Genomic DNA, 20,907 nt, shown 5'->3' on the forward strand with positions numbered 1-20,907 from the left:
TAGATATGCCCAAGGCAGATTTGATGAGCAGTGAGCAGGCTAGTTTACCTAGAGTCTTAGGGAGGAGCTAGAATGGTATTTCTCAAAAAGTAATCAGAAGTCTATGTGCATTGGAATCATCAAAAGCTTATCAAAAAATACAAATTTCTGGGTCCCACTGAAAATACACTGAATCTGAATCTCTGGGGATGGGCCCTGTAATCTGCATTAAATTAGTGATCCTGAGGCACATTGAAGTTTGAAGCTAGACTAATGTGGAAAGTTGGACATAACATTGTAAGAGTTTTGAACATTAGGATGAGAGTTTAATTTCGTCGGAGATGAGCAGTTAGGAAAATTTTGGAGGCGTAATGTGAAATAAAGCTGCACTTTAGGAGATTAATTAGGTGAAGCTGGAAGGAGAGTTAGGGAGACCAGTTATGATGTTGTAGTTCAGGTGGCACTGATTAGGCCTGAACAAGGGTGGTGACAATAGAAATGGAGAAGAGGGGAGAAGTTGAGAGAGCTCTTAGAGGAAAAACTGTGTGACTTGGCAGCTTATCTGCCAAGAATTCATCATTAAAAATAATGTTAAGGAAGGGGAAGAATGAAGGGGGGGAAATCGGAGGGGGAGACGAACCATGAGAGACGATGGACTCTGAAAAACAAACTGAGGGTTCTAGAAGTGGGGGTGGTGGGAGGATGGGTTAGCCTGGTGATGGGTATTAAAGAGGGCACGCTCTGCATGGAGCACTGGGTGTTATACACAAACAATGAATCATGGAACACTACATCAAAAACTAATGATGTAGGGCGCCTGGGTGGCTCAGTTGGTTAAGCGACTGCCTTCGGCTCAGGTCATGATCCTGGAGTCCCAGGATCGAGTCCCGCATCGGGCTCCCTGCTCAGCAGGGAGTCTACTTCTCTCTCTGACCCTACCCTCTCTCATGCTCTCTCTCTATCTCATTCTCTCTCTCAAATAAATAAATAAAATCTTTAAAAAAAACCCAAAAAACTAATGATGTAATGTATGGTGATTAACATAACAATACAAAATTAAAAAAATAATGTTAAGGAAATGAATAAACACAAACAAGAAAGAGAATCAGACCTATAAATATAGACAACAAACTAATGTTCACCAGAGGGAGGGGGTTGGGGGGACGGGCAGAATGGGTGAAGGGGAGTGGGAAGTGCAGGCGTCCAGTCATGGAATGAATAAGACGTGGGAATAAAGAGTACAGCGTAGGGAATAGAGTCATTGGTATGGTAATAATGATATGTGGTGACAGGTGGGAGCTACACTTGGCTGAGCATAATAGCCTAATGTACAGAGGTGTTGAATCACTGTATTGTACACATGAAACTAATGTAACATTGCATGTAAAAATTTTTTTCAAATTAAAAGATTTTTTAAAGAGTAAGGTTAAGGGCGCCTGAGTGGCTCAGTTGGTTAAGTGGCTGCCTTCGGCTCAGGTCATGATCCCAGGGTCCTGGGATCGGGTTCCGCATCGGGCTCCTTGCTCAGCGGGGAGCCTGCTTCTCCGTCTGCCTGTCGCTCCCCCTGCTTGTGCTCTATCTCTCTCTCTGACAAATAAATAAATAAAATCTAAAAAAAAAAAAAAAAAAAGAGTAAGGTTAAGGTTTTAAGTCTGGTAGCTGGGGGAATGCTGCTGGGGTTTACGCAAGTCAGAGAAACTATTTTCAGAGACCCCTGTGAAGAGGAGAAACATTGGCTTTAAAGTGTCTAGTCCCAAGGCACTGTCTACTGGAAATGGGTTTCAAGCATATGGAAGCAATTCTGGAGCTCAGGAAAGGGAATGATCTAGAAAATTGATAGTGATGATAGTACAAATGGCTGAAGCCTTGGGGATGATTTAAATCCCTGAGGGAGAATAGAAGGTGTTGTGAGCATGTTATGAAGACACACATATGAGTTGTGTCTTTCCACAGTGTCAACTTTATTCAATCATAAAGCAAGATTAAAATAATTGTAAAGTAGGTTCAGGATTCCAAATTCAGTGACGTTTCACTGCATGTTTAATTTGGCTTCATACACATCACACAAGGCAAAGCACAATACAAAGTCTTACAGCAAGCAAGATACAACAAGAGTAAGGAGTAAATAAATGCGAAGTCAGTCGGTGGGCACGCAGTTGAGATGAGGCCTTGGCCTGGTCAGGGTCACCTCTGGGCGTGCTACTCGTTATGTTCAAGCAGTGGAGAATCTGTTATGTTCAGAGAGAAAACAGGCAGAGCCTCAATGGCAGTTGCCTTTTTGATTTGGTCAGATGTGAAAGGGTCAGCGTCTGGAGGGTCTGACAGTTTGCTGCAAAAATCCTCCATTTTTAGAGTTAATCAGCCATGGGCCTTTTGCAGGCTTCCTCTGATTCTGCTATCAGTTCTGTGTGTCAGCCTGTGCTGGGTTTGGCGATCCAGTTATGGAGTGGTTTGGGCTACAACACCCTTGGCTGCTTATGTCACTGCTTGATGTAAGTCACTGCTTGACATGAATGACTCCATCTTGCTCCCTACAGGGGGATAGAACAGATCTGAGTAAAGAATTCTGGAAAATATCCATTTCCGTAAAAGTGAGTGCCAGAACTATGCTGTGATGTAGGCACTGGTCATCAGTGTCAGATGTTGCAGACTGGTCAGAGAATATAAGCACGGAGAAAAGGCTGCTGATTTCCTGAACAGGGGTGTGTAGAATAGTGTCAATAGAAAGGGGAAGGGAAGGAGCTAGATGGAGAGGAGTCAGACCACGGCAAGAAAAGCAAGGCAGTTTCAAGAAGCTTGGCAGTGAAGAGAAGGAAAAAAGTTGATACTCATTAATTCCACAAGTATTATTGGAGTACCTACTAAATATTAAGCATTTCTAAGTGCTAGGAGTACAGTGATGACCAAGACAAGACATGGTCCCTGCTCTCATGGACTTTACATACTAGTGGAGGGAGACAGACAATACACAAGTAAATGAACAAGAAACTATCTAATATGATATGTACTTTGAAGAACAAATAATACGGTGATTGATGAGGTGGTCAGGAAGGGCCTTTCTGAGATCAAATTTGAGCTGAGACATGAGTGACAAGAAGACCAGCCATGCAGAGATGCGGATACAGAGCATACCAGACAGAGCGGACAGTAGGTGCAAAAGCTATAAGATGGGAGAAAGCTTGGTATTTTTGAAGAACAAAGGAAGGCAGTGTTGCTTGAGCTTGGAAAGAAGGTGGGGGAGTGGTTGGATGGGTCTCCTAGAGGAAAGGAGAACTGGCTTACATGTGTCCTGCAAGCCAGGGTAATGAGTTCGCATTTTATTCTAAATGAGGTAACCATGGCAGTTAAAAAAAAAAAAAAAATCCCTTTGAGTGTTTTGAGAATAGATAGTAAAACAAAGAGAGAAAGTAGGGAGACTAGTTAGGAGGCTCTTCTGGTCACGTAAAGGTTATCGTGATTGGGACCAGGGTGGTGAGGGTGAGGATGGAGAGAAGTAAATACATTTTGGAATATATTTCCAAAGTGAAGCTCTCAGGACCCACTGAGGTGAAGGGGACATCAGGTGATGTCATGGTACCTTGAGGTGGAGGACTTGCAGATATGAGAGAAGGTCTTTTGGCAGTTAGCGCAGTGTGAGGGAACCAGTGTGTGGAAAGGGCTAGCAAACGCAAATGAGAAAAATAATAAATAATAAGGTTTTGGAGGAGGGAAAGAATAGATGTGGTCTGAAGTAGTGCTTTCAAACTTTAATGTGCTCACCAGTTCACTAGAGAGCTTGTGTGGAGCTGGAAAGTCTGCATTTCTTTGATTCAAACACCACTCTAGAAGTAGCCTCAAAATCATCTTTTGACGGGGCACCTGGGTGGCTCAGATGGTTAAGCGTCTGCCTTTGGCTCAGGTCATGATCCCAGAATCCTGGGATCGAGCCCCGCATCGGGCTCCTGGCTCAGCGGGGAGCCTGCTTCTGCCTCTCTCCCTGCTCATGCTCTCTCTCTCTCTCTCTCTCTATCTCTGTGTCTCAAATGAATAAATAAGATCTTTAAAAAAAAATCATCACTTGACTATTAGTTATCAGCTCTCTATATGAGCTCATTTAACATCACAGAAGGGCATATACTTTTTAAGTATACTTTTTAATGTCTTTCCCTGCCTGAAAATAAATTTAATGCCTCCAGAAAGTGTTTCCTCTGCCTGCTTTTGCAGGCACAGGTGGGTGTTCTTTATTTTTTTTTAATTAATTTATTTATTTTAGAGAAAGAGAGGGGGGCCTGGGAGGGGCAGAGGGGGAGGGGGAGAGAGTCTCAAGCAGGCAGAGCCCAATGCGGGGCTTGATCCCAGGATCCTGAGGTCACGACCTGAGCTGAAACCGAGAATTGGATGCTTAACCAACTGCGCCACCCAGATGCCCCTTTTTGTTTTTAACAGATTGTTGCCTTTCTTCCACTCCCCACTAGAAGGCAGTAGAGAGCTGTCTTCTCTTCTCTGCATATGCGCAGTCACCAAGGTCCCTACTCCTTCCCTCTTGAAACTAGCTTATTTACCCACCACATGGAACTTTCTTCAAAGTTCAGCTGTTTTCTTTTACCACTTTTGTATCCTATGGCCTTTCTATTCTGTGATCAATAGGTCATTTTACCTTTGAGCCTAATTCCTCGATCAGTAAGTTGGAGCAGATGATTTCTTAAGGGCACTGTAGCTGTGCATTTTTGTAACAACAGAAGCAACTAATATTTCTGCAGTGCTTTAGACTTTATTGTACATTGTCTCAACAACCCAGTGGTGTAAATACAAATGAAGATTCCAAGATTCTGTCACTTCTGTAGTGGTTCTAAGCACTGAAGTCTTTTGGCTCTGCCAGTTTTGCTCCATCACAAGTAGTTGGGTGGTTACCTTTGAATCACCTTTCCATTCTAAGCCTTCTCGTTACTACGGTTTCCCCCGTTCCGTGTGTGCCTGTAACAGCTTTAAGCTCTCACCCTTGTATGGATTCATGACTGACTGTCAACCATTGCATCCTCCCTTCCGCCTCCCACTTGATGTCTGTCTCCCCTTGAGGCAGGGATATGGGAATTGACTCAGTCCCACATCATTTGTCTTTAAAATTGAGATTCACACATTCCATGCCTCATGTTTTCTGTGTCCTTTTTCCTTTTTCCATTCCCTTTATTGATTATTCACCATGTTAGACTTCAGCAAATCATTGAAAATGAACAGATCTCCCTGGGTACAGTATTTTTAGAGACCAATTATAATGGACCTTTTTTCATAAAATTAGACTTGAGAGGTGGAACCCTTCTTGATAATTTACATTCTGCCTACTTACAGGCCATATAATAGGTAGTAATATAGGCAATAAATACAAAATGGATATAAACTGCAAATAGGACTTGGGCCTTTCTGACCCCAGCTGCAGCTTTTCTGATACATTGCAGGTTGGTCCACAAATCCACATTTTGAGGTTAGTTTAAATGTAATTTTCATTAGCCAAGGATATGATACCATAGAAGCCAGCTGGCCACAAGAGGCAGGTATAGATCAGACATATGGCAACAGAGCTTCCCTTTACTTCCCAGAGTGTACAAGGGAAGGATCTCAGTGAGTCCTTCACCAAGATCAATTTTTGGCATACCACTGCCCTCTTATATTTGGCTCATGTCACAGTTTTAAGACAACATTCTCTAACAATCTGTATTTAAGGGAATAATTACAAACATTGGATTCTCCTGGATATTTTGTTGTTATCGTTGTTTTTTTAAACGGTATTCAGAATCAGCGGGGTCACATCATTATTGGGTTGGGAGGTTAGAGAAAAGCAGAACAGTTCCCAGGTGTCACTGACAGTAGATCTCTCTCCTTCGGCTTTCTAGCATTTTGGAAAGCCCATATTCCCTGAATCCACTCCCTTGGCTCTGTTTTAACACTTTTTGTCAGGTTGGTTCCGATACTAAGTTTAATATAAAATCACAATTATGAGTCATCTCATTCAGTAAATATTTCTTTAATGCATATACCTGGTACTGTCTAGCTAGGCATTGGGGATTTAGCAGTGAACAATATAGACAGGAATCCTTGCCTTCATATAGTTTACTTTCTAATAGAGAGATGAATAAAATATATAAAAAGTATAATATGTCAGAAGGTAAGTGCTATGGAGAAAAATAAAGGAGAGAAAGATAGAAGTGCTGGGATGGGGAGTGGATAATTTCAATTGAAGTCACAAATATATTTCCCCACGTGGACTAATTGTGGTTTTTCATATGTACTTATATTCTGAGTAATATGGTTATAGCCTTACTTTATTCAGTTGTGTGTAATGACTTGTGTTCAATGTCTGGTATCTTTCTTTTGTCCTGAATGCCAAGTGCATCTTGCGAGAAGCAGGTGACACTCCCAGGTTGACCACCAGAGAGCAGACTTGGCTGTCCAAAGCTCTCTTGTCAATTTTGTACTTTCAAGAACAGAGAATGTTATTTTAGAACAGCAGAGCCTCTTATCAAGAAGATATAGTATCAGGGCTTCTGGAGATTATACTTTGGAAGTTTTTTTTTTGAAGTTGGAGTTCATTTAACTATTGTTAGTTGGCTTGGAACCAAATATTCTTTCCAGAGTGTTACACACTGACCTAAATGTGAATGACTTTGGATAATTTATAATCCCAGTAAACAAGTAATATAAAACAAAGCAACATGTTTCAAATTATAGTTTTACTAAAATTCAAGAGAAAGAGATGTCACTCTTATCCTCATTCATGCCTTATAGGCATCTTTAATAAAAATACAGATTTATAAAACATATGCATTAGGGCATAAGCATTTGTCTTGCAAAAGGATTCACCATAGAATCCATTTAGATAGTAAAAATGAATTTCCACTAATGCATTTTTGGAGAGAAAGGAAGAAATTATTTAACATTTTTTCTTTAGATAGAGCCAAATGGACAATAAGGTACTATGTAAATTATAGTGTAAAACATTTATATTTATATTTATATTTATATTTAAAATGTGTTTAAAAGTAAACAAATTCACCTTGTTGTCATAATCTTCACTGGCCTGGCCCTAGCCTTTCCCTTTTATTGGCCACTGCCTGGCAGAGCTGGATAAACCACCCTTGGTTGACTGAGAATTGATCAAAATGGTCTCACTGATCAATATGGCCATACACATGTGACAAATACTAGTTGGTAGTACACATCATTTAACAATGTGATGGTTACCAGAAAGGAGGGGGATGGGTGAAATAGGTGATGGGGATTAAGGAGTGCACTTGTCATGATGAGCACAGGATAATGTATGGAAGTGTTGGATCACTATATTGTACACCTGAAACTAATATAACACTGTATATTAACTGGAATTAAAATAAAAATTTAAGGGGCGCATGGGTGGCTCAGCCGTTAAGCGTCTGCCTTCGGCTCAGGTCATGATCCCAGGGTCTTGGGATCGAGCCCCACATCGAGCCCCACATTGAGCCCCACATCGGGCTCCTGGCTCAGCGGGGAGCCTGCTTCTCCCTCTCCCTCTGCCTCTGCCTCTCTCCCTGCTCATGCTCTCTCTCTCTCTCTCTCTCTATCTCTGTGTTCCAAATGAATAAATAAAATCTAAAAAAATTAAAAAATAAAAAAAATAAAAACTTAAAAAAAATGCCCATCATTTAAGTTTATAAAACCTTCCTTGTCTAAGCGTGTTCTAAATGTAGACTTTCATTGACATTGTCTTGAGCATAGTTACCAGTGACAGTGTCCTCCTCATGATGACAGATTCCTAAGGTTGCCATTTGTGACCTTGGTGCTGAACAAATACAAATGATTCTCTAATCCATGTGAATCCCAAACAGCTCATTAATCCATGGTTAGAGTAGCTCAGTTACAGTTGCTAATAGGATGCCCGGCCTCTTTGGTGTTAGAAACCAACCTAAGAATGATACAGCATTAAGAGAGTGGTGGTTTAAGGACCAGCTGTTCAGGCCCTTGTAGTAAATACAAGTAAAGGAACATTCTCTCTTGGAAAACAGAACATAACAAAAGGAAAGGCAAGCATTACCTCTTCTCTTGATTAATCTGCTTCTGTTAAGATAGTAGAATCATGCTCTGTTTTCTATAATAACCCATGAATTAAGCTCTTTATCCTGAATTATTGGTGTAATGTCATAGTCAGGTCCTGTTCTTTGCTTTCTAACTTTGGTTCAGAGCATAAGGTTGAACCGTGGTATCAGGTCCCAGTCTGTCCAGGGCTTTTTGAGGCCTGGAATGCAGTGGGGATGATGAAGAGAAGTAAATACATAGCAATTTCAGTTTTTGCTGATGAAATACAAATGCAGACTTAGAATTAGGAGATCTCGCATGTGTGTTCCCTGATGAGTGAGGAAGTCAGATAGGGACTGGGGTAGCTAATAAATTTCCCTCAAGGTTAATCTGGAGAAAGTTCTGGCTTCTGAAATCAACCACTCAGGTACAGCTCAGGAGTACCCAAAACTAAGCTTTTTAAGTGGTCTTTCAGGGTGAAAGTGGTAGATGGGGATGAGAGAAGCATAGATTATCTGGTGATTTCTCTAAAACAAAGGCAGGAGCAGATATTTCTGAAGGGAAAGGACCATAATGTGAGGGAAGAATGTGGGTTCTCTTAGTTGAAGGACAACAGAGTTCTCCAGAGTAGGTGGTCCAAGAAGAGGAGGGGAAAGAGCGGTGTTTCTTATAGGTTGTAGCTTTGTTTTGTCCTCTGAGCTTTCCCTTTTGCCTGCTTTTAGGATTAGTAGGACATTATTTTAAAAATAAAATAGCTTCACTGCTTCCAAGAATCACTGCAATATAGGTAGGATTGGCTACCCTAATCTTACCCATATTTAGTACACCTTAAAATTTAGAAGGACAGAGTTCAGAGATTACTTCATCCTAATAGAGAATTTTCCAAAGTCTAAGTATCTAGTCTATGAAATGAGAAAATAACAGTGTTACTTTGGGAGCCATTGTTCTTCCCTTAACTAGAGGAAAAAGAGAGAGAAATGTCCTTAATTATAAATGGAATTGATAGATGATGGTTTACTTGTATAATCAGCTTGTGGCAGGTGTGAATCCATGATCTGTTTGTCAGAAATGGACTGGAGCTGGTGTGTTTGACTTAACTACCACCAAGTTCTGGATGTTGGAGTGTAGGAAAACATTGCCTATACCTGTGAGTAAATCCTCAACCATCAGAATGTTTTTAAAGAGAGCAGAAGCCCAGTTTGAACTCCTAAATTCAAATTTCACACCAGTCACTGGAGAAGAACTTTTGATTTAAGAAAACTGTTTTTAATGTGGTTCTTCTAGGGCTTGTTGGGATATGTCTAAGACCTAGTTACTGTCCCTACTGATTAAGTCTAGTTGGGGGCAGGGGGAGACCTTAAAGAAACATAAACGGCTCTATGGAATCAAATGATAAATTCTTATGCCGGAAGTGTTCAGAGAAGGGAACAGTTAGTGTGAGCTGGAATAATTAATTGGTGAAAACTTTCTAGGGGAGGGGTATCCTGCACTGAGCTGTAAAGTATGGGAGTAGGATTGGGATCTCAGGAACAGAGGAGACAACAAAATTATGAAGGTGATAGTGAGCTGAATGCATTCAGTGGACAGTAAAGAGAGACACGGACAAGCCTGACGAGTGTGGGATCTATGATGGGAAATAGGTTTGGTGAAGTTATAGGGAACCTTTAAAAACTGGGAAAGGCACATTAAAACCACAGTGAGATATAATTACATAACCACCAAAATGACAAATTAAAAATAGAATGTCAGGTATTGGGAGGAATGCAGTACAACTGAAATTTTCTTACTTTTTTTTCCTCTCATACTGACAAGTATGTAAATTCCTCAGCCCCTTTGAGAACTGTGTGGGTAAAAATGTCCATAGCAGTTTTATTCACAATAACCCCAAACTGCAAATAACTCATATGTCTCATCACCAGGAGAGTAGATAAACTGTAATCTGTTTACACAGTGGAATACTACACAGCAATAAAGAATGAATTAGTAATACCCACAGCACTATGACTGGATCGCACAGGCATTTTGTCAACAAAAGAATGAGATACAAAAGAGAATATGCTGTATGAGTCCATTTATATGAAGTTAAAGAACAGGCAGAATTAATCAATGGTTATATAAGTCAAAATGGTAATTACTTTGGGGGAGGTGTGGGTTATTGATTGCAGAGGATCCAGGGAACCTCTGGAGCCCTGGAAATATTCTGTATATTAATCTAAATGGTAGTTACATGGGTATGTATGTATGCAAAAAGTTGAGCTGTATATTTCAGATTAATACACTTTACATACTTATTGAATATATGTTATGTTTTAGTAAAAAAGTGAGAATAATCAGGTTCTGGAGTTTAGATTTGTTGTGGGAGGTAATAGGGAAGCATTATGGAATCTTGAATAAGGAAGTGACTGAAGAAACGTGCTTCTAAAATGATTCATCCTCTAATGATGTGGAGAATGGAACAGTGTTCAGATCAGCTATTATATCTAGATCAGATACAGTGCTGCGTGCTATAGGAGAGACAAAATATCCATGACCCGGTCCTTAGCCTTAAGAAGTTTATGGTCTTAGGTGCCTGAGAGGCTCAGTCGGTTAAGCGTCTGCCTTCAGCTCAGGTCATGATTCCAGGGTCCTGGGATCGAGTCCCACATCGGACTCCCTGCTCAGCAGGGAGTTGGCTTCTCCCTCTGCCCCTCCCCCCTGCTCATTCTCTCTCTCTTTCACAAAAATAAATAAATAAACTGTTAAAAAAAAAAGGAAGTTTATGGTCTTTTGGAGGAGATAAGTTATATGAAACCCAGAAAGTTACAGTGATAAATGCTTGATTCATGGTGGTATGGAAACAGCCCTGAAATCAGATCTGAGTTCAACTCCTAATTCTGTCATTTATTAATTTTCTGACTTCAGTCAAGTTACTTATTTCCTTAAATGTTGGTTTCCTTATCTATAAAATAGGAATAACATCTACTTTTGCTGAGAAGATTCAGAGACGTGGTATTCAAAGATTATAGTACAACACAGTAGACATTCAGTAAATGTTCCCTTTTCTTAAACCCTGTACCCACCCATAGAGCGGTACTTGTTTTGTTTTTTAAACAATGTATGACCTTACTTCAGATCATGGTTCTGGCACTTATTGGCTATGTGACCTTAGGTAGCTTACTTAATTTCTTTGTCTCACTCTCTTGGGGGGGAGAAAAGGGAAGGGAAATTATACCTTGAGTGAGTGTTACGAGAATGAAGAGAACCTAGCAGACATGTAGTATCTAGCGTGAAAGAGGCACACTAAGTAAATGCAAGATCCATTTCTCTTGAATGTGATGGAGTATACAAATGTGTAATACAAATAATGCAGGCAGTAAGTGATGAAATTGGATCAGAGTGGGTACTATGGGGTGGAGAAAGAATAGGCTCATCATGTCATATTTTTAAAAGATATAGCAAATTTGATATAGCAGAGGAAGCTTTTCCATACTGTGACCTTATACAAGGTGTTTCTCTATGCTTCTATTTTTGTCTTTTTATAAGATGAAAACAATACAAAATATATCTTTGGATTGTAATGATGCTAACCTGAAGGTGTGACATTATTAGAAACTATGGTAGGGTCTCATAACCCAAAAAATGATACCTTCCACTAGAAGTTATTTTTGTTCTAATAATACTTCTAATAGGCATTGTCACCCAAGCTCCAACTGAAAAGTTAATGTCTTTTCTATGAGTGGAGACCCCTGTCACAATCAAAGGAAAACCTAGGTGCCTAAAGGGAAGGAAATCCATTTATAATGTGCGCCATTATTTGTCACTTGAAATATAATCAGCAGAGCAGCAGCCCAGGTCTTGTTGGGTATCAGTGGTGAGTGGTTTCTTGGCTAAAGAAGTTTAATTTGCAGGGCAAATACTAAGTACTAAATATTGACATTTCAGAATTGTATTGTTCAGAATGGTCATGAACTCACAAGTCAACTGATCAAATCCTGGACATCAGCCTTCAAATTTTTGGAGCAATGTTAGATTTCCTGTGAAACTTCTGGCCTGAATTAGCTGCTGATTCCTAGTGTTTCCCAAGCTTGAGGAAAACAAAGAGGTAAAAAATAACACTTTTCCCTAGCCATTGCTCATTTGTCCCCCTTCTTTCTTCCAGATATTCCGAGTGGTGTGCATTTGTTTGGGTAATCCACCAGAGACATTCACCTGGGAGTATCGAGACAAAGATAAAAATTATCAGAAGATTGGCCCCATAACACCGTTGGCGTTTTACAGGGAACATGTCAAGCCGCTCTTCAATATGGAGAATAAGGTTGGAGACTGGCACGGGCAGCCGCTGGCCATTTACTTTCACATACCTGTTGTCTACAAGGAAGGGGCTAAGATTCTTGAGCTAACATGCATGGTCATCAAACTGGACACTAAACAAACTATTTTCTCCTTTCCTCTTGAAGTATTTTATGTACCTAATGATAGAGTCGGTCATCTGAGGATCGGTCACCTTTCCCCAGTGCTCCTCTTCGGAAACTTCTGACTATAGGCCAGCAGTCAGTTTAATTCCCACACACTCCCCTGATTTGGGCCCAGAATCAGTCTCAGGTGCAAGACAAGAAAAGGAGATTAGGTGTTTCTCACCGTGAGTTCAGAGCATCTCTGTACCATGGGCCTCATTGGGGACTTTCACATGGAAAGGAGCACTGTCCCATCCTAGTTTTTCCTGCTCTCTTCAGGTCTTCTCCACCAATCTAGCAAGATGACCAGAACCACTTACTTCCTTGGCATTTTGACCCTCTTATAAGCAAGTGGCTTTGTTTTAGGAGTGGAATCTCAGCTTGGTTGCTGTGTTGCCAGGAATTGAGCCTGTCTTAGAACTTGAGAACAGGAGTCTTGGAGTGATGGGATCTCCATCTTGCCTTATTCAGTGCATGCAACTAATTCAGAATTAGTTTTGGGGCAGTTCTTGCCAGTAGGAAAAACGAGTAGATGCAGCTCCCAAAGTGTGTTCCTTGCACTAACTAGATTATGCAAGAATCTCTCTTCACATGACTTTGCCACCTTTTGTTTCTTTGTTATTTAGCAAGGTATTTGTAATGTTTTTTTCTTGCAGGCAGAAGTGATGAGTTTAATGCCCACATATGAATTTAGAGGAGAGGTGAAGCCTTGTTTGAGGTTCCTGGTTTTATGTTCTAATCAACATGTTATTAATCTCAATAGATTTGTTTAGTGAATGACCCTCGGCCACAGCACAAATACAACAGAGTTTACACAGTGGACTACTTAAGCAATATGGTTGGCGGAAGAAAAACTCTATATAACAACCAGCCCATTGACTTCTTGAAAAAGATGGTCGCCGCCTCCATCAAAGATGGAGAGGTTGGTATCATTTCTGTGTCTTCCCCATTGGGGTTAAAAACCTCTTCTCCACTTGTTTGGTGTAAGAGGAAGACAGGATTTATGTTGACTTTCTTTTTTCCTCTTTCCTCTATTTCTAGGCTGTGTGGTTTGGCTGTGATGTTGGAAAACACTTCAGTGGCAAGCTAGGCCTCAGTGACATGAATGTGTGAGTACGAGAAATTTAAAGTAGAAAATCATCTGTGGGCTGTTGTTGTTAGAGTGCACTCTTGGTACGAAATGACTTAGCTGAGGTTCACCCGAAGATTAAGGTTGGCCTGAGGGTGGGTCTCTCTCTTTCCATCTTGTAGAGTTTGAGGACTCATAGCATAAACTCCACATAACGTATATGCTGTAACCTGGGAAGTTAAGATCATACTTCATATTTAAGTTGAAGCTGTTGCATGTTCCTAAAAAGCCATCTTATATGAGAAAAACACTTTAAAAAAAAATTGATTACTGTATAAATCTGCTCAGTACATTTGAGATGTAATGAAAGGTTTTCCAGACTTCTTGTTTGCTATTTCATCCTTCTTAACTACTACTCTTACTTTGATGCCTTATGTATTTTGTCTTTATGACTACTAGGACTAATTTGCATGCATACTTTAAAGCATGCCTCCTGGTTGTTTATGGCAGTGAAGGTTCATTTGCTAACTAAATCATACAAAATTCCTTGACTATTAAAATAAACCCCTTTACGGTTTCTTACCGTTACCTACAAAAAGTTGAGTAAATAATTAATTAAGAACAGAGAAGAGAAATCTGCTGAAAGAGAGAATTCATGAATTTTTTTAACTTTGACAATATTCTCCAATATTTTTGACATTATTTAAATTTCACTATCAGTAGTGGTCTAAATGAGTTCAGAAACTGGGTGTTTCTGAACTGGGTGGTTCAGCTCAGGAGAGACTTTTTTTTTGAGAGGGAGGGATAGGGATGGGCAGAAGGAGAGAAAGAATCTTACGCAGTCTCCATACCGAGCACCAGCCTGATGCAGGGCTCGGGGTTCCATCTCACGACCCTGAGATCATGACCTGAGCCAAAATCAAGGGTTGACGCTTAACCAGCTGAGCCACCCAAGCGCCCCAGAAGAGATCATTTTTTGAACTTACTTCAAAAGATTTTTTTTAAGGTTTTCTTGCCAAAATAACCAATACAAACTCATCTTGTCAGCCTTTGAGATGGGGAATTTGTTTAATTACTTCATATTTTCCTCAGTACGCTTGTAGCACATAGAGAATGAAATCCCATTGAGAGACCAAATTCTGCATGTGTACCATATTCTCTGAAGAGCTACAGCCCATATTTATTTGGAACTGTGGAGCTCCTTCAGTTTCTTTTATGTTCCTTTTACAACCAGAAGCCAGTTTTCCCCCTTGATTGTACTGTCTTTATTCTTTACTACCATTCTTTTTACAGCTATGATCATGAGTTAGTGTTTGGTGTCTCCTTGAAGAACATGAATAAAGCTGAGAGGTTGACTTTTGGTGAGTCACTTATGACCCACGCCATGACCTTCACTGCTGTCTCAGAGAAGGTATGACCCTCAGCATGCTTACTGCAGTGTTTGCACAGATGGACCTACATTCTCCTGTAGACTGTTATCTAACAGAGCTTCATTCATGTGATTTCTGTTAAAAGTTAGCTTCCAAGCAAGACACTGTACTTGCGTCACTTGGGGTTTGGCTGCATGCTCAGAGGTAATAAAAATAGGAATTTTCCATGAGGAACAGAATTTGGGTTGAAAGGGAGTAAGGAAGTAACAGCTCTGCTGTGACTTTGGAAGTTCTTGATGTGAAGAGAGGTCAGCAAGAGAACCTGGGGGAGAAGATAACTTCTATGTATAAGGAATTAAAATATGCTGTGAAAGTGTTCATATCTTGATGACTTATATTTTCAGACTTACCTTCTTTTCATTTATCATTCAGATTCTTCTGCAGTAAAATGTCAATAACAGTAATCTATGGACTCCTTGCCCATTGCTGGATTTATACAGAGCTATTCAGGAAATTGGATATAAAGTATTTAGAATTTCCTATGAAATACTCTGAATAGTAATATCACTGTTTCTAGAACCTACTGTTGGAAACAATAACTGAAATTTTATCTTTCACAAATAAGCTTCCCCATTTCTAGGCTGTAGAGTATATATTTCACTCCTGTGCTCACGGATCAAAGGAAAAAAAAATTTAAAACTATTCTTTACCACTACCAAAAAAAAAAAATGTTCGTTTTCTAGTCTAATTACTGGAAAGTCACAGAATAACTACCTTGACAAGCAAAGTGTTAGAAGGCATTTTTCATGAAATACTATTAAAAAAAGGAACAAAATACTAAAGTAAATAAAATACTAAAATACTTAGAATAAAATACTAAGTGGTTTATATTTTATATTTATATTTATATGTTTGCACCTGCTGTATTGGATTTTAACAAAAGCTCCTTAAATTAAAGTTAAACTTTTAAATTATTTGGAGAATTATTAAAAAACAAAAATAAATGAAAAACCTGTAATTGCCAGGAGATGTTCAGTTTTTTTTATCATTTTCCATCTCTGTTATATTCCTAATTTTCAGAAATAAAAATCATACACACTGTGTCATTTTCTCTGGAACTTCCATTCTTTGACTGGTATGGCTTATAAACATGCCATTTTTTTCCTCAGGGAAATGGAGCTACTTTATATGCTAATAGTATAAAGCAGAATTTATATTATCATAACTGGAATTCTATATTGAAATCTCTCTCTTCCCTCCAGTTTGGGTTTTTGACTACCATACTAATTTGTACTACGTTTGAATGATTATGCAAAGATAAATGCTAGTAGCTCTATTCTGGGATATCCTTTCTTGGTTGCTGATTTCTTGGAATCCCTATGATGGAGGTCCAGGTATTATTCCATATTATAGATGACACAGAGAACAGCTCTGTCTAGGTCATGCAGAAATTCATTGGCCAAGGAGAGGAAACATTTGCAGACTCATTATAGTAAATGACCTTAGGTGGTATAGATTCTAACAGTATATTTAAAAGGAAAGTAAAAATGTACTATAATGGGGGGAGTAGAAAACCAAAACAGACATCTGATAGGCTAACTCCAGAATGTATAGTTTAATTATGTGGTTTTGAAGGTACCTGGGGCCCAAATTAAGAGGTAGTACAGATAAGGGTGTTTGAAACTTGTTGATTTGATTGTTGGCTATTTCTGAGACTGAAAATTACTGAGATCTAAGAAAACTGCCAAGAGAAAAATCAGATCCCATGTAGATGAGACTCATGCAGTTATATGCAAGTAGGAGTTGACAGATGAAATCATTAGGAGCCAGCTCTCTTCTCAAAGATTTGAGTTGTTTTGACATCAGCAAATGCCCTGGGTAAATGTAAAAGATAAAAGTCTTCCCAAATGGAGCCTTCCTCTTGTCCTTCTCTGTGTTACTGTAGTAAAGGTTATGAATGAAGGTTATCATTAAGTGTCATTGTCCCTTTAAGAAGATTATAATTGAGTTCATTTTATTAATGAAGATAAAAGAGGGAGAACAGTAGAACTGTCTGGCTTTTGTTTTACGAAAGTAGTCTTTTTACTTTGGCTTTGCCATTCAGTCTCTATTGTATTAAATTCAGTATTTGTGTAACTGAATCAGTAAAAGCGCACATTTGGAGAGTATCATTACTTGGTTCCACTAAGTAGAAAATTAGGCAGTATGATGAGAATGTGTTTGTTTTCTTTTTAAAACTCTGACTAGGTCTTAGAGTCATTTCTAAAATGAATACAGTGGGAAGCCTTTACAGAGAATGCTGATTGATTAAAAGCAAGGGTCCCTGGTTTCAGATGGTGTTCACCACTTTTAGTAATTTAATATTTCATATTGTCAGCCAAGTAGCAATTTAATACGCTTATTTTTGGTGTAGAATATAATGTAAAGGAGAAAATAGTATTTGTTGTTTTGTTACATGTATTGCATTTTTACTCCCAAGAGAGTTAAACCTCACTTCTACTAGAGTATCCCTTTAGTTATAGTAGAGAATATATAGCCCTGATCATGTATATCATGGCTGTATAGAGAAGACTGTTTCTTCTGAGTGGCTGAAGAAGAGCTAAAATTATATGACACCTCAGCAGGAGGGATCTGTTTCAGACTATACATTGTTATCCACTCTTTTACAGGATGATCAGGATGGTACATTTATGAAATGGAGAGTGGAGAATTCATGGGGTGAAGATCACGGCCACAAAGGTGAGCTTAGTCTGGTAATGCTAACTCAGGGTGACTGGAGTCTGCGCTACTCTCTGCCTCCTAAGAGATATGGGTAAAAAGCTGCCCTAGTGTGTAGCATTTTTCAGTAATTAGTCCATTAGCTAGACTATTCTACAGAAAATCTGAGAATCTCGTTTGCCTCCATGATCCCTATGGCCAGCATGTTGTGCCTGAACCCACAGTTGATTCTGAGACCAGTATTGAATGCTGGCATTCATTCCAAACCATGTTGACCCTACTAGACCTCTTTGTACCAGAACCACTTGACCAATAAGAAAGTTGAGTTTCCTTTGCCAGGACGCTTGCTCTATAGCATTTGGTGGATTTTCATGTACTGCACTAACTCTCTAGAAAGTCAGAACCTTCCGAGTGGGAGAATGAGATTGGCAAGAAACTTTAGCCATTTATTGGAGTCTCCTTAGAATTTGTGAAGTCCAAAGAGCAGAGGAATGCTCTGGTTACCGTTTAGAACTGTTCTCTTCTGACATATCAAAACCCAGGCAGAAGTCATAAGGAAATTATAGTAATTGGGCTAAAAGCTCACAGGTAATATATGAGTTATAGAAAAGTAAAAAATATATATATAAGCAAAATGAAGAAAATAAAAATTTAAAGTAATCCTATCACCCAGAGATCACCATCGATTAACAGTTTAGGGTATATTCTTGCAAATTTTTTTTAAAGATTTTATTTATTTGAGGTGGAGAGAGAGAGCACACACGTGCACGCACAGGAGCAGGGGGGAGGAGGCGGAGGAAGCGGGAGAAGCAGGCTCCCCACTGAGCAGGGAACCCAACACGGAGCTCCATCCAAGGACCCTGGGATCATGACCTGAGCTGAAGGCAAATGCTTAACCAACTGAGCCACCCAGGTGCCCCATATTCTTGCAAATTTTTGAGACCATACTTTTTAAAGACAACTTTTCATAGTAGATGAAACCCTTTTAAGGTGTTTTTTAAGATTTTATTTATTTGAGAGAGAGAGAGAAGGAGTTGGGGGGGGAAGAGGGAGAAGCAGGTTCCCCACTGAGCAGGGAACTTGATGTGGGGCTGGATCCCAGGACTCTAGGATAATGACCTGAGCCGAAGATAGACGCTTAACCAACTGAGCCATCCAGGTGCCGCTGAGGTGTTTTAATGCCTTAATTTTTAGGGTTTCTTTTTTTTTTAATATTTTATTTATTTATTTGACAGAGAGAGACACAGCGAGAGAGGGAACACAAGCAGGGGGAGTGGGAGAGGGAGAAGCAGGCTTCCCGTGGAGCCGGGAGCCCGATGCGGGGCTCGATCCCAGGACCCTGGGATCATGACCTGAGCCGAAGGCAGATGCTTAACGACTGAGCCACCCAGGCGCCCCAATTTTTAGGATTTCAAGCCCAAAGAGGCAACCACCATAGAGTATTGGGCGAGAGAGCATGTACATGCATGTGTGTTTGTGGTATTTTGTAGTAGCTCCTTACCAGAGTCCATATTCTTAACATTTAGCCAGTGGATTTTGGCTAGGAAAAATGCAATAACCACAGCTTACTAGACTAGCTAGAAGACTGAGAAGAAGTAGGGAGGGAATCCTGTGAGAGATACCCAAACATTTGGAATCAAACTTCAGCACACATCCCACCAACCAAGGATCAGCCAGAAATGTCCTTACTAAATAAGGAAAAGAAAATAGAGATCTTAGCAACTCTTTGCCTGTTGCCCGTTTAGATAGTGATTTCCCAGCTGTGTTTGTCAGCCCTAGGATTTCCAAGGGTAAGAGGTTGTGGGGGGGGGTGCAGGTTTGGAGGTGAGCTGATGTCATTTATATTTGAAAACTACTGTCTTAGAAGAGTCTATTAACCTCTGTTTTGAACTTGACTTGAGTATGCTGTGATTCAGCAGCACAGGCCAAAACCTGGAAGCCATTTAATTTGTTGTTCTAAGTCTTTCCATCTCCCCATAATGTGATCCTTGGTGGATTTTGGCTGACCATCCCTGGGATCTGCCATGAAACTCGGCAGCTCATTGTTTCTATGTAAACAAATACAAGCACTGTTAGTGCATTTCTTTCATCATCAGTTGGGTGTGCCCCTTCTGTGATTTCTGCAATTGTTCTGTGGTTATGGGCTGCTTGTTAAATTAACTATTATGAATTAAAGTGCAGTATATCTTGAAATTGGTGATTCCTTATATGATGAATTTTATTTTAAGACAAATATACATTGGGATTAGGTGGAGAAGGGTAGAAACCTTAACAAACTTAGCAGAAAAATCAAGATAACTCATGATTTAGTTACATCTGCAAATTGGTAGTAGTTAAGAAATGGGTGCAAAGGAATAACTTGTCTTGAATTGGAAGGATTTGATATTTGTAACATTTTAAAACCTAAGAGATTGCTTCAGGTGAACCTCTGTACCTTCTGTTTCATTTTTGGTCTAATTTGGTCCCTGTAATTGGGTTTGTTATCATAAAGGTTAGTGTTTAGGAAAAGGACTACAGTTACGGTTTAGATGAGCCTGGATCTGTTGGCTTGCTTCCGTGATATTTTTCCATCTGTAACAGTCACTCGGTTTGTAGATTAGTAGTGTGTTTTTTGTTGTTTTTGTTGGCCTGTCAATAACCAGTGTTGTGGCTTGACCAGCCCTTGTGGTTTTTATTCTGATTGCAAAATGCCCTTCAGCAATAACCAGGAAACTTTGAAAAAATAAAGATTTATTGCTTACAGAATCTGGAAATTACACAGTTCACCTGGGGCCACACATCGAGGTTGCGGGTAGACAGAGAGCATGCACGTGCCTGGAGTTCTGCTTTAAAGCGGGTTGAGGGTGGAAGACTAGGGTTTCACAGGCTCACTGTTTATTGGTGAATTTAAAACATAAGAGCAGGAGCTTAAAGTGTGGGAAGAGAAGAAGCAAGTGGCCTAAATGGTCAGTTATCAGAATCAACTAGGATCTCTAAAACAAAGGAGCCTCAGTGGGGGGCTCTTTATCTAGTCCTGTGGCTGGCGATGTATTTATTTGAGTTAGCCATCTTTGCCCCGATGCCTTGGCAATCAAAGCTTAAGTCGGGCACTTGCATTACAAAAAAGAAAGAAAAACAACTATCAGGGTTTACACTACGTGGTGATATCCACTTAACGCATGTTAAGTCTGGCAAATGCTCTGTTTTGTGTAGTGTGAGTTATTGTCTTTATTACTTTGAACCTAAATACCTACTCTTTTTTTTTTTAGATTTATTTATTTGAGAGAGAGAGAGAATGAGAGACCTCGAGAGAGCAGGGAGGAAGGGCAGAGGGAGA

General features: G+C 39.8%; 1 protein-coding gene across 3 annotated transcripts in view; it reads left to right on the forward strand.

Moving 5' to 3' along the window:
- Positions 1 to 20,907, forward strand: part of BLMH (bleomycin hydrolase) — a 48,009-nt gene that overhangs the window by 13,296 nt on the left and 13,806 nt on the right. For all 3 annotated transcript variants that reach the window (XR_013446068.1, XR_013446069.1, XM_078068102.1), the window contains exons 7-11: positions 12,140 to 12,295; positions 13,198 to 13,356; positions 13,476 to 13,543; positions 14,797 to 14,914; positions 17,543 to 17,612. Coding sequence is in view for 1 of the 3 variants with exons in the window: in XM_078068102.1 (XP_077924228.1) it covers positions 12,140 to 12,295; positions 13,198 to 13,356; positions 13,476 to 13,543; positions 14,797 to 14,914; positions 17,543 to 17,612 (571 nt within the window). In the remaining 2 variants the exon portion in view is untranslated. The remainder of the gene's footprint in view (positions 1 to 12,139; positions 12,296 to 13,197; positions 13,357 to 13,475; positions 13,544 to 14,796; positions 14,915 to 17,542; positions 17,613 to 20,907) is intronic.

The sequence above is a fragment of the Halichoerus grypus genome, chromosome 2, assembly GCF_964656455.1.
Source record: "Halichoerus grypus chromosome 2, mHalGry1.hap1.1, whole genome shotgun sequence".
Classification (NCBI taxonomy): Eukaryota; Metazoa; Chordata; class Mammalia; order Carnivora; family Phocidae; genus Halichoerus; species Halichoerus grypus.